The sequence below is a fragment of the Trametes versicolor genome (assembly GCF_000271585.1).
Source record: "Trametes versicolor FP-101664 SS1 unplaced genomic scaffold TRAVEscaffold_13, whole genome shotgun sequence".
In the NCBI taxonomy this organism is placed as follows: domain Eukaryota; kingdom Fungi; phylum Basidiomycota; class Agaricomycetes; order Polyporales; family Polyporaceae; genus Trametes; species Trametes versicolor.
In genome coordinates, this window is record NW_007360333.1 from 1675907 (window position 1) to 1688035 (window position 12129).

The 12129-nt window shown below is 58.0% G+C and overlaps 4 protein-coding genes and 3 non-coding genes across 7 annotated transcripts; 4 read left to right on the top strand and 3 right to left on the bottom strand.

Moving 5' to 3' along the window:
* Positions 1-1766: 1766 nt before the first annotated feature.
* Positions 1767-6478, bottom strand: TRAVEDRAFT_61214 (uncharacterized protein). The gene is made up of 11 exons (XM_008046323.1): positions 6342-6478; positions 5961-6290; positions 4940-5491; positions 4831-4884; positions 4728-4778; positions 3527-4663; positions 3241-3471; positions 3163-3187; positions 2803-3107; positions 2483-2739; positions 1767-2418 (listed from the first exon to the last, which is right to left on the bottom strand). Exons 2-11 carry the CDS (start codon positions 6255-6257, stop codon positions 2160-2162), a joined length of 3168 nt encoding a protein of 1055 aa, XP_008044514.1. The 5' UTR covers positions 6258-6290; positions 6342-6478; the 3' UTR covers positions 1767-2159.
* Positions 6479-6813: 335 nt separating this feature from the next.
* On the bottom strand, positions 6814-8572 carry TRAVEDRAFT_31967 (SEP-domain-containing protein). Its single transcript, XM_008045869.1, has 8 exons — positions 8420-8572; positions 8153-8347; positions 8008-8091; positions 7817-7953; positions 7643-7769; positions 7248-7586; positions 7132-7191; positions 6814-7082 (listed from the first exon to the last, which is right to left on the bottom strand). The coding sequence occupies exons 2-8, from the start codon at positions 8263-8265 to the stop codon at positions 6950-6952; spliced, it is 993 nt and encodes a 330-aa protein (XP_008044060.1). The 5' UTR covers positions 8266-8347; positions 8420-8572; the 3' UTR covers positions 6814-6949.
* Positions 8573-8682: 110 nt separating this feature from the next.
* On the top strand, positions 8683-8754 carry TRAVEDRAFT_t228. Its single transcript has one exon. It is a non-coding gene; the product is annotated as a tRNA-Thr (tRNA).
* A 277-nt stretch (positions 8755-9031) lies between these two features.
* On the top strand, positions 9032-10244 carry TRAVEDRAFT_53425 (uncharacterized protein; the record flags this gene model as incomplete). The annotated part of the gene is made up of 2 exons (XM_008046324.1): positions 9032-9428; positions 9481-10244. The coding sequence occupies 2 exons, from the start codon at positions 9032-9034 to the stop codon at positions 10242-10244; spliced, it is 1161 nt and encodes a 386-aa protein (XP_008044515.1).
* Positions 10245-10891: 647 nt separating this feature from the next.
* TRAVEDRAFT_135302 (Prefoldin alpha subunit) lies at positions 10892-11532 on the bottom strand (the record flags this gene model as incomplete). Its single annotated transcript, XM_008046325.1, has 4 exons — positions 10892-11065; positions 11126-11232; positions 11291-11393; positions 11452-11532. 4 exons carry the CDS (start codon positions 11530-11532, stop codon positions 10892-10894), a joined length of 465 nt encoding a protein of 154 aa, XP_008044516.1.
* Positions 11533-11644: 112 nt separating this feature from the next.
* On the top strand, positions 11645-11716 carry TRAVEDRAFT_t229. Its single transcript has one exon. It is a non-coding gene; the product is annotated as a tRNA-Thr (tRNA).
* A 6-nt stretch (positions 11717-11722) lies between these two features.
* On the top strand, positions 11723-11802 carry TRAVEDRAFT_t230. Its single transcript has one exon. It is a non-coding gene; the product is annotated as a tRNA-Gln (tRNA).
* The last annotated feature ends 327 nt before the right edge of the window (positions 11803-12129 follow it).

Consider the following 12129-nt stretch of genomic DNA (forward strand, 5'->3'; position numbering starts at 1 on the left):
AGTTTTGAGGTTCGCACCATTCTGGCAAAAATATTTCGTCGGTGGTGTTTGTCAATATCCGTGTCATAACAGAATCTGACGCACACATTTCACACAGCACTGCCTGTAGTATGGCCGACGACCTCCGCGAACCCTCCCAAAATGTTCCAGCGGTCTCCCTGACCCGTGCGGGGATCCTAGCTGCAAGGGCCGAACTCTTCGAACAGAAAGAGGCACTCGAACGCAAGATCATCCACAACAGCTTTCTTCTGAATGCAACCGTCCCCGTAAACAAGCTTCCCGAAGAACTCTTAGTCGAGATACTCTGTTACACCCTCGTTCACGACGTATCGCATATCTATCTTGGGGGGCAGTGGTGCCGAATCCTGGCCGTTTGCCGACACTGGCGCACCGTCGCGTGTCGCACCGCAGCGCTCTGGACAAACATCACGATAGGCCAGAGCCGGTTCAACACAATCCCTCTCAAGACATTCCTGTCCAGGTCGCAACTCATGCTCTTGGACGTTACCGTTCGCTCTCCTGATCGGGCCGACATTGCTGCTCTCGTCCCTCACCTCCCTCGTACTCGTTCTTTGAACGTTGGGCCTTCTATAGGACCGGAGCACGCTGCCTTGATGGAGAAAGTGCTGGCTCCTGCGTTCCCTATGCCAAAACTGCACACTCTCGTTGCAGGGTTCGAACACGAAGTCGACCCTGTGGAGTCCGACAATGATATCGACTACTCCGATGACGAGCAATCCTCTAGGGATCCCGACGACTTCACTTACCGGTACGACGAAGTCCTATCCATCCCGCTCGACGCGGAGCTTTACCCACGTCTCCACAATCTCTCTTTGACGACCGTCAGCTTCATACCTCCAGCCACACCCTTCTCTACCCTCCGACGGCTCGAGCTTCGGCAATGCATCTCTTACACGTTGCATATGGCCGACTTCTTGCATTTCCTTTCTGCGAGCACCGTCTTGGAAGAACTTGTGCTGCACAAGTTTCGCCCTTGCGATGGCTTCTGGGGCGGGGACACCCTTGCAGAAGCACCGCTGGTCCCAATAGCTCTCTCTCCTGCGTTGCGGACCCTGGTGGTCGAAGACATGTCTTGGTACAACGCACGAATGCTCGAGGGCCTGAAGGTTCCCCCGACAACCAACATCTCGATAGCAGCCCTGCACGATCCGCATGACCCTTTCGATGACCGTTCACCCACCGAAGCCTCCCAAGAACCTCTGTCCACATCTCTCCCGCCCAACATGGGCAATCTCCCTGTTGTCAACGACGTGGCCGTGGTGCACCTCCATCTGCTGCACGAGGTCGCACCTTCCACGGCACGGCGCATTCGGCTCACCGGGCGCGCCGCTGAGCATACTATCGACCTAAACGCTCCCCCGCCGTGGCGCGACCAAGGCTCCAACATCATCCAGGATCTCACCAACATCTTCGGCAATTCTCCGGTCACCGAGCTTTTGATCACACGCTTCGACGACGTCTGGTACAAATCCTTTTCCAACAAAGCGCAGTGGACACGCACCCTCCTGCGCTTCCCATATCTCCAGCGACTAGCCGTCACCCCGCTCCCCTTCGGCTTCCGCGGCCTCGTGGGGCAGACGCCGATCCTCGAGGCTCTCTCGGGGTGCGAGCAGGGCGTAGACCTCTGCCCTGCGCTCAAGCACTTTGCGATCGTCTCACCCGAGGCGTCGGCAGATGCAGCAGTCTTACAGCAAACGACGGCGTGCTTGCAAGCCAGGCTCGAGAGGGGGCGGCGCCTATCCCGGCTGTCTGTTGACCTGCGTGTTTCCGACACCTGGCACTATCCAGCGCGGAAGGTGGTGTCGCAGAGCGAGCGGCAAGCGAACTTTGTGGATGCGCTTGCGGGGTTGGTCGACGAATTGGTCTTCACGCCGAGCGAGCGCTTCTTCGACGGAGCCCCCGCATGAGACGACGAAGCGACGTGAGGACGGCGACTCTAGGAGAACGCAGTGTTGCGTCCGCAAGCTCGACAGGCGGGTAGCAGTACATCAAGAAGCAATGGTTTTACCGCTAGTAAGATACGACTACAGTTTACACATGTATCGACGACTATAACAAGAATAACATAGCACTGGGTCTCATGCCTCCTACACACCTCATCGTCCAGTATACACACAATAATTTCGCATCCGGTAGGCTTACCCTACGAGACGGAACCGCACGATAACCCGCTGTCCGGGGAAGAGCGGATGCCGCCGATCCCACGCGACGTAGACCTGCAGCTCTCCCACCATCCTCACCGATAACTTGTCGGGCACGCTAGCATCGGCGGGGTGTTCGCCGTCGCCATTCGCGTCTGCCTTAGGCGAGCTCTGCTGCAGAGGGACCTGGTCGCCGTACATGCACCGAAGCACTGCGATGACCGAACTCTCCGGTCCTGCGTTGACCGCCACAGGACTACACGGCACGGACGTCTACATGAACTGCTGCGCGACACCCAACGAGACCAACGAGTACGCACCTGAACTCCAGGCCGAGCGCGGCCTGCACGTTCCGCACCGCGCACTGTACGATGGCGTCGACAAGCCCCCCAGACGGGTCCGCGACAATGGAGTACTCGCCGTCGAAGCGGAACACGATCGGGTTGCGGCGCGCCTTCGCCAAGCTGGCTGGGTCCTGGCGTGCCTTGAAGCGAAGGTAGTACGCCTGAGCGACGACGAACTCGGTGAAGCGTGCGCGGAAGGTGGTCAGGAGCGCGGCGAAATGCTGGTATGCAGGCTGCAGGGCGGCGGCCGCAATCAACACGCTGTACACGAGACGCTGGCGGTTTGAAGTACGCACCACAACAGGGAGTTGTTTCCCTTCTCCCGAGTTTCCAAGTGGTTTTGGGTTGTGGGTAGCCAGTGGAGCAGGAGCAGCCGCCTCCTTAGCTCGCGAGGCAAGCTTTCGGAGAGCCCTTATTGAGGCGAGGGGTATGTCCTCCTCATCATCATCGTCGCCTTCCTCTGGGAGATCGAGCGGCGCTGCACGCCTCAACCGGGCCCGGTTGCGAGAATCCACCCGACACGGCGGGCACGTCTTCCAGCGATAATTCGCTTCCGGGGGTATAAGCCGTTTACAGTGCTTCTTGTTACAGTTCCTGAAGCCTGCACGATCGATTAGCAATTCGCATCGTCATACATTGATAGAGTTATATCGCACCGGTCAAATCACCGTCAGGAGGCATCTGTGGTCTCGTACTCAGCAGGGCGGATATTCGTACACCAACGAAAGACGTACCTTGATAACCATCCCTTCGTCCTCCACCGTGTCCTGGGCAACCTCCCCAGTATGTCGCCGATATCGCAGGAGTACGCGTTTACGCGCCGCGCACGTATGGCAGAACTTAAGACGCGTGTTCTCTGGAAGCAGATTCATACACCGCACGACGCTGCAGATCCCGCGATGCTTCAGCGGGGGCTTCGGCGGGGGTGACCATGGGGCCTGGGGTGCAAGATCTATGTCCTTAGGCTATTACGGAAGAAGCGTAAGTCTCGAATGATAAGTATGGAGAGAGCTAGCGTACCGTCGGAGGAACCTCGTCTTCGCTCTCGGACTGGTCGACCTCGGACTCGCCCATATCGGTAAGGTCCTCAATAGGGGTGAGCTCGGACTCGTCAGAGTCCCAGACGAGTAGTGCACGCCGCTGAAGCGCCTCAAGGGTCAATGGCGATGCCGCACCAGATCGCGAAGAACTCGAAGATGACGACTCTTCGGAGGAAGATTCATCGTCGCCCTCAGATGATTCCGGAGGGGGAGGACGTGGAGGGTGCAGGATCAGCCTGATCCGTGGACGGATGGGTAGAATGGGCTTCTGCTCTTCTGGACTATGTGTGAGTAGAGGCGGAAGAGGAGTTGGGACCACATTTTCAGGATGAGGGACGGTCAAAGCAACTTGCTCTGGAGAAGCGGTGACCAGGGTCTCTTGCTCAGAAGGTGGAAGGGTTGTGAGCGTTGGTTCAGGAAGGACTGGGACCGAGACCACTGGTTGGGGGAGAGTGATGACTGAGCCTACTGTTTTTGGGGGATCGGGAGTAGGAGGGACAGGAACCGCGGTTTCGGAGAGGGCGGTCATGCTGCGCTTGCGCGCGACCGTGACAGACAAAGGTTCTTCCTCGTCATCGCTCATGTAGTCGTCGCTGACCGCTGCGACTGTAGTGGTCACTCGTGGTTTCGCCTCTGACGTCCCAGGGCCGACCGCGCGCATGGCGGGCAGCTTCAACGTCAGTGGGCGACGTTTAGATTTCATACTCTCCCGCTCCGTTGATTGCACTGGGAGCCTCGACGTCGATGAGGATGGATCAGAAGGCGGTTCCGCAGAAATGACAGCCTCGGGGGCAGTCCACCCCGCTACGGGTGTCCCGGTGATACCGGCTGGCTCTTGTTTGACCACTCTCTCCTTGCCCTTTCCCTTGTCTACCTTCGGAGGCTCAGCAGATATCGTTGCACCGAGTCCCGCGACGCGCGCACGGAACTGCTTGCGCCACAGAAGAAAGCCGCAATCAGGGCAGAAAAACCCCTGGTCTTGAGGCGAGAGGGCGCGGCCACAACTTGACGAGGCGCAGATCCGCTCTTGCGGCGGACCGGGCGCCTTTGGAGCCAGAGTACGCCTGCGCTTCTTCTTTCGGAGTGTAGCGTTCAGAGCAGCGAGGTCGCTCGCGGACTGAACCAACGGTAAGCACACACATCGAGGCGTTGACCTAGATGCAACTCGAGCGACTACGCACCACAGGAGGATGAGGTGCCGGATTCGATGATGAGAATCCCTTGGAGTTGCTCTTGTCGGTGATATGAGCATCTTGTGGCAACTACGTAGTTGGAGGGACCTACCGAGTCGGCTTCTACCAGTGTGATGGTCACCGGATTGGGCCCTTTGTCCGTACTCTGGAAAGATGGTGTGAGTATATGCGTACTTATGAAGCTTTACGATGACGTATACCTGAGCACTGAATGGGTTATCGCTGGAATCTGGTATAACGATGCTGTCTGCACGAGTCCGGCCACTTTGAAGGGGAACGAGCGGCCATGTAGTTGTGTGCGCACCCGTGGCAGGGGATTGTGACAGAAAAGTCGGCAGGACGGCCAGGATCTCGCCTCTGGGACCGTAGTGCGGCGCTATAGTACTCGCATCACGAACCAGCGGAGTATATGCAGGGGCAGGCGACTGGAGCGGAAAGTTAGGGTCTGGGGCACCATTGCGAGCACGAATGGCGCGCCGATGGTCAGGGTGGATGAAAGCCATAGCTTCTTCCAGTAGACTGCTCTGCTTGACCGGGGTCCCAACCATCGGCACAAGTTTGCGCGTGTGTTGACCAGATGGCCTGCCCATAGGCGGTCCCATGACCAAGAAGGGGGGCGGTTGGGGCAGCATGATACCCGCTTGGGCGGCGAGGGTGCGCTGGCGACACAGAGTGCAGAAGGTGGGCTCCCCAGTATTGGCTTGAGATGCGCTCACTGTCACTGCAGTGGTACACGAAGCGCAGGAGACAATCTGCGAAGATTGGATATCAGCGTCATTGCAAGGCACTGAAATCGTCCGAACGGTGTGAAAGGGTTTTGCAAAACGTATATAATCTGCCAGGGAGGGGTACATGATCGGAAAGGACAGCGCTCGGAAGGTGTCCGGGCGGTTTGCACAGTTGCATGCCGGACGCATATAACCTGCCGGGGAGAGATACGGTTGTCGTGACCTGCGTTTGTCTTTGCTCGTCGCCACTATGACCAGATCGCACCGCTATGAGCTCTCACAGGGGTCTACAGCTGGTAGCCCCCGAGCCCGATCAGCGATACATAAACAATCTTTATCCCTCACTCAACGACTAGAGATTGCAGCGGCATAATTTGCTGCAAGGGTTCTTTGTGCAGCTAAGTCGCTGCCGCTGGTCGTCCTCGAGCTTGAGTAGCGATACACGCACAGGGATCTGGGCCCTCCGGGCAAGAAACTCGGGTGAAAGACTCACCACTGTACGCTTGACCCCGCCGCCTCTGCACGTCTGACACCTCCTCCATCTCCATCCCGGCGTGAGCACGGTCTTGCACGACTCATCGGCGCACAAACGCGAAGACTTGAGAGGCCCCGGTAGCCGTTTCGCACCTGCACCCGAGGGTTTCTTTGTCTTGCGTACGACTGTGCTCGGCGTCGCGTAGCCCTTGACACTCGTGCTTGCGTCGTGCTTGGTGGCTGCGGGTGCGATGCTTGGCGCTTGCACCATCGAGCGCGGCGCGTCGAGTACGGAGGTCGAAGCGGACGCGTTCATGCGAGGCGACGAGGTCTGCGCACAACCTGCGCCCTGCGCGTTCCCATCAGCGTGTTTTTGCGCGTGTAAAAAAGGACGACGCACCGAAGCCTACCGAAGCCCGTCACGCGTCAGGTCAATGTCGTGTCGGCGCAATATGCACTCCTATTTCCGCGATAGGCTTTTCGGATGTCGGAACCGGGCGGGCGGTGGGACTCGTCGATGCGCACGACGACCTCGACACCCTGCTGGGCAAGAGCAAAGTTCAGACGTCGGATCTCCAGGGCGGGCTGAGTGAGCGGGGGTCGTCCGAAAATGTTTTAGATCGAGCCGAGGATACGGAGAAAAGGAAATTCCGAAAATTCGTTTGAGCGTCCCGCCGTCCCTTTTTGTCACAAGCCGCGAATCTTGCCTTCAGTGCCCTGTGTAGCGTTGGTGCAGTGTCAGGGTCGTCGGTCGCCACAGTGATAGAAGCCTGGCAAGTGGGGATTCGCAGACGACATCAGCGCTCGCGTCAGGGTCAAACGGCGCTTGGCAATCTGGGCTCGGGGAACAGTGAGATGAATGATTTTTGACCCTCATATATCCTCGTATATCGTGCAATTTGACCCAAGGTACTTCAACAATCTAGTGATACATCGGTCCAGACATGGTACAGCGCACATGCTTATTGACTGCAACAAGCTCCTCACACGCATCACACCGCCCAGTGCTCACAACCACCGCTGCACAACGACGCTGTTTGCCAGCCCAGCAGCCTGGATAGTCTGGCTCTCGTCTTGCAGTTCGCGGTTTGGGAACGTTGTCATGATCACGTATGGGCGAGCGTTGTTCTCAGGTCGGGACCTACAACTACATGAGTCTCGTCATGAATGCAAGGTCTATGAAGACTTACGCATTGATAAAATTGCGGATGTTGCCAACGGTGTGCGTAAGGTTCATCCGGGCAACCATTCTACGCATCGAAAATGTTATTATACGGTCACTCAGATGTCCATATATCGCACGTACCTCGTCCCGTCAGCCAGTCGGATCTGTACGCTTGTTGTCGGCTTGGATTGGTCGACCTCGAATAGCGTGCTGATGCTGTCCGCCGTGCGCTGTGTCGGCAACGAACTCCCGCCCGCGGCAGCAGGAGGGAATCCACCAGGCATGGCGCTCCCGCCTGCGCTCGTGCTTGCTTGGGACGATAGCTCCGGAACGGGGGAGCCCAGGCGGTGTCCCTGCCCCGAAAAAACCTTCGCTTGACGTACGCCCGGCGAGGCGACATAGTCGTCATTAAGCCGCTTCACTACGCGCAGCTCGACGGGCTGTCCGGGCGAGACGTTCAGGATCTGCGGAGGAGCGCGTCTGGTGCGATAAGGCGTAAGGATTCGGACAGGGTATCGCGCCGCCGCGGTACGCACCCCGAGTTGATTTCAGCCAGGATCTGCTCGTTCGCCGGATCGTCGTAGCGCATGAGTTCGCCATCCTCGACCGTGAACCCGTCCCGCCAGAACGTCAGGTGGCGGATAGCCGTCTCCTCTTCGGATTCTGCGTTTCGTGAGTAGGGCGTATATACGAGCTTCTTCGGCACTCACCAGAAGCAGCAGGAGCATCCGGGTCAGGAATGAACTCGCTTTGAACTTCATCGCTGCCGAGCGTATGACCACCGCCAAAAAACGCGCTACTACGCGGAGGCGCTGTGCTGCCTGGGGGAGGTTGGGGAGGACCTGCTCTACCACCAACATATCAATGCCGATCAGCCTGGGAAGCCTAGGTCCGGACATACTCTGCAGCCCGCCTCAGCAGATCGCGAACGAGATTTCCGCCGGGCACCGCGCCAGGTCTATCGGGGTTCTGCACGGAGATACCACTGCGACGCGTCAGCGCCATCTGTTTCTCGTGTAATCACGACAAACTCGCATGAAACGTACCTCCGTTCGCCACCGGCATACCAATTCTCTCCTTGGTCACCCTCGGGACGCTCATCATCATCCTCATCTTCATCATCCGCGTGTGCATGACCGTGCCCGGCATGACCGCCCATTGGGGGTGCCCCGCCGCCCCCGCCGCCGCTTGCAATGTCACCAAGCGTTGCAATGCGCCGACCACCGCCATTGCTGTTAGTTCTATTCGTGCAATCATAGTTAGACAGGCTGTCATAGGGATTATCGTGAAGCAGGCTGTTTCCAGAGGCGTACCTAGAGGACGATGTAGATCCCGCCCCCCATGCACCTACACGTCCTATACGGGGTCCACTGTTCGAAGGTAGTGAAAATGGGCTTCGAGAGCTGCGCGCACTGTTGTTTTCGTCCGCCATTTGAATCTGGATAGGTGATGGAGAGTGCTCAAGCTGCAGACGCGTACGCCCGCGGTCCAACGCGCACGCTTCTGAGCGATCTGCTATTAGAGAAGCCAGGTTTCCAACAGAATCATGTTACCAAACTTTCCTTTCTTCGATGTCGCCCGTTTAGCTCAGTGGTAGAGCGCGCCACTCGTAATGGTGAGGTCGGTTGTTCAATCCAGCCAATGGGCAAGTAGCCTTTTGCGGGTGAGGGCACGGTACCTGTTGGCCATTGATTTTTGCTGGGTGCACCATAATGAGGAGGTACATACTAGGTACACTTACACTTCATTACAATATCGTTGCTCGACTAGTGCTGTGGCTTGAGCCCCTGTTTTGCTTGATGTGGCCGTGACAGCATTGTAACTGCTGTGACGTTTCCCAAAAAAGGCAAAGCTGTTCACCTCAGGTCAGCCACCACAGGTCAGGGCCACCGCCCGCTACAGCTTAATCTTGAACCACGACCACCATGGCCGACGCAAAGGTCGCTCCGAACAAACTTGCTATGTCTCGTGCCCTCGGTGCTGCTTTCCTGAATCACCAAGTCGAGCAACTCGAGAAAACTGTTCACACTGGCGGTAATTGGCGCGGCCGTCGGAGCCCCGAGACATGGCGCGGCGAGACGAAGCGCACCGTCTCCGGACCGGGCCCAAAGATCATGAGAAGGCGCAATGACGATGGAGAAGACAGGCCGAGGGCCGAGAGCGAGACGGCGGTGCGAGAGGATAGGCGGAGCGAGGAGCGCAAGGTTCAGAAGGATGCAGATGTGGTCGTTGTCGACGCTACCGTGCTCGTCCACGGCCTCTACCACATCAAGAAATGGTGCAGGGAGGGTCGGGAGGAGGTCATCATAATCCCCCTCGAGGGTGAGTATCGTTATCTCTCATGTTGGCTATCAGACTTATTTACCCCACACAGCTCTGAACACTCTCGATCTCCTCAAGAAGGGAACTACAGTACTCGCCCAACGTGCCCGCGCCGCGTCGCGCATCTTGGAGGCACAGGTTGGAACGAACCCGCGCATCCGAGTGCAGCAGGACGACGCATTTGTCCCCTGGGATAACATCCCGTTCGACGACCAACCCGGGTCCGCCCTGAACACTGCCCCGGAGTGGGTCCGGCGCACGATCTGTTGCGCTCGCTGGGAGGTCGACCACGCAGGCGAAGCGCAGAAGGACGGGAAGCCCTCGAAGCTCCGCGTCGTTCTCGCCGTGGTTTCCCCACCCGCCGATGGACCTGCTGAATCTGCAAACTCTGCTCCCGTATCTGCGTCCCCTGTCCCCCTTCCTGCGCCCCAACCGAACAAATACGAATCACGCCTTTCCGGCGCATTGGTTGGTCGCTGGGCCTCGAAGGCGGGCGTGGAGGTGCTCGAGGTTACCTCTGCACCGCCCTCGTCCCAATCCGGCAATGCTCCGACAGATGCTCCTCTCAAGGCTCGGCGTTCGGCAGAGGGCCGACGCTCTGCAGAGGACGAGCGGGCAAAGCGCGCGCAGAGCCATGGACAGTCTGGACGAGGGCGGCGCAATTCGCGCGGTACTACGCCAGGGGCTAGGCCTCCGCCCGCGACGGGAACGGGCCTGGTCGAACGTCCACCGGCCGTCATGGCCATGATGGAAATGGTCGCGCAGCCCAGCCGTGTCGTTCGCGTCCTCGCGCGCGGTGAGAAACTCGACCCGTAGTTCATGCATGGACACCACCGATTACAACAGGCGAGCATGTTCGCTCATATCGCGCGTCTCAGTGGCTAATATTCTTCGCAGTTGGACGCAGGATCCCCGGAGTACACACTGCCTGGCAGCGTTAGAGGTATCCGTCCTGGATCACGCCTCATAGCGGACGCGGTGCGTCTACGCATCGCACATCCGCACCCCTCGCGAGTCGACTTCGTTGCCCACGGTGTGGGCGGTTCGGCTGATCCGGACACGAACTTGACTCACTTCCCATTGGCTTCCGTGCGACGCAAACGCGGAGTACGGCTTCCAGCAGATCGAGGTTCCAAGCTACACGGTATGCAGTTCGGCCTTCCTGTTCTTCGTAGTATGGCCCGATTCTGATCATGCGGACTGGTCCCTTGCGTTCCGTTTGCAGTTCTTGATTCGATCGCGGTTTCCACCTATATGCGGACTCTCCCCCTATGACACCCTCTCCTCTTGTCTTCTACCCGATGCGTCTTCGTATGTCCCGTTGAATATGTGAATCTATATTGTCTTGGCTACTGTTACACCTGAACTTACACGAGTATGCGAATGGGCTGCTGTGAGATGTAAGGTTAGTAAGTCTTAGTGCAAATCTATGCCTCATCGATGCAACTCACCAGAATGTCCGCTCACCCAGCCTTGACCTCCTTCCCGCCTGCTTGTTGCTGCAACTTCATCTGCAGGATGTTGATGAGGTAGTTCATGTTCTCCTGCTTCTTCTGAATCGTCTCCTGCAACGCCTCGAGGTTCGTACGGATGTACTCGACTTTCGACTCGTAGTGCTTCAATGCCTGTGCGCGTGTCTGCACGTCCGTGACCAACTCAGTTCCCGTACGCCGGCGGTCAAGAGCCATGGAGCGCACCTTTTTCACGTAGTATCCCGTGCCAATGTCCACAATGACATGCTCCGTGTCATTGAGCTTCCCCGGGACATACAGAGAGTTCGTGAGGGGAACGAGGATCGCCTTGTCTTCACACGGCCTCGCATTAGCTCACTCGCACCGCGTTCGATCGCGTCGCGCACGCACCTTTGTTCTCCGCCTTCACCTGCCCGACGTTGTCGATGCAGGCACGGAACTTCGCCTGCGCTTGCCGCAGCTGCGCGTACGAGTTCGACAGGTGCGTGAGCTCCTGCAGTCGGGAAAATATGGTGAGCGTTTCTCGGGGTGGTGGCCGGAAAGTCGCGCACCTCTTCCAGTTGCCTCCGGACATCTGCTAGTTGGGGAACATCGAGGTCCGTGACGTTGATCTGTTGTTGGCCGGACGCCATCGTGGAGAGGTGAGGACAAGATGTGCTTAGGATCGCTCAAGCTCAAGGCTCAAGCTCTCCAGCCATAACGGTGGTCTGAGACCAGATATGGTGGAACGAGCGACAGTCCATCGCCCGTTTAGCTCAGTGGTAGAGCGCGCCACTCGTAATGGTGAGGTCGGTTGTTCAATCCAGCCAATGGGCAGCCCCCGGCGCTATAGTGTAGTGGTTATCACTTGGGATTCTGATATCAGCGTTCCCAAGACCCAGGTTCGATCCCTGGTAGCGCCTTGCTTTTGCCGCGTCTTTGCTGTTTATTAAAGGCGTTAGAAGCCGGAGAATTTTGCGTTATGCGACGCGACGGAGGTTGTGTTATGGAACGCCAGCGCTAGCGATAAATGAGACGCGAGAGGGCGCCTATTAAATTACGCGCGACGCGTCCGAGTCGCGTCAAGCGCGTCTTTGTCTCTTTCCACCACATCCTTCGTTTACACCTTCGAGCTCGGTCAACTGGCAGCGACATACTGTCGTATTTCATAGAAACACATGGCGAGACAAGCAACTCGTTCGCAACGCCAGCCCCAGGCGTCACAATCCCAGGCCCCGCGAGGCACACAG

Excerpts from the sequence above, each read along its gene's own strand:
- TRAVEDRAFT_61214 (XM_008046323.1), bottom strand. The coding sequence starts at position 6,257 with ATGAACGCGTCCGCTTCGACCTCCGTACTCGACGCGCCGCGCTCGATG. Across the intron at positions 5,492-5,960 it reads GCGGGGTCAAGCGTACAGTG|ATTGTCTCCTGCGCTTCGTG; the intron begins GTGAGTCTTTCA and ends CAATCTTCGCAG. Across the intron at positions 4,779-4,830 it reads CACTGGTAGAAGCCGACTCG|AGCAACTCCAAGGGATTCTC; the intron begins GTAGGTCCCTCC and ends ATCACCGACAAG.
- TRAVEDRAFT_31967 (XM_008045869.1), bottom strand. The coding sequence starts at position 8,265 with ATGGGCGGTCATGCCGGGCACGGTCATGCACACGCGGATGATGAAGAT. Across the intron at positions 7,954-8,007 it reads CTGCTGAGGCGGGCTGCAGA|AGCAGGTCCTCCCCAACCTC; the intron begins GTATGTCCGGAC and ends TGTTGGTGGTAG. Across the intron at positions 7,192-7,247 it reads CGACTGGCTGACGGGACGAG|AATGGTTGCCCGGATGAACC; the intron begins GTACGTGCGATA and ends TTCGATGCGTAG.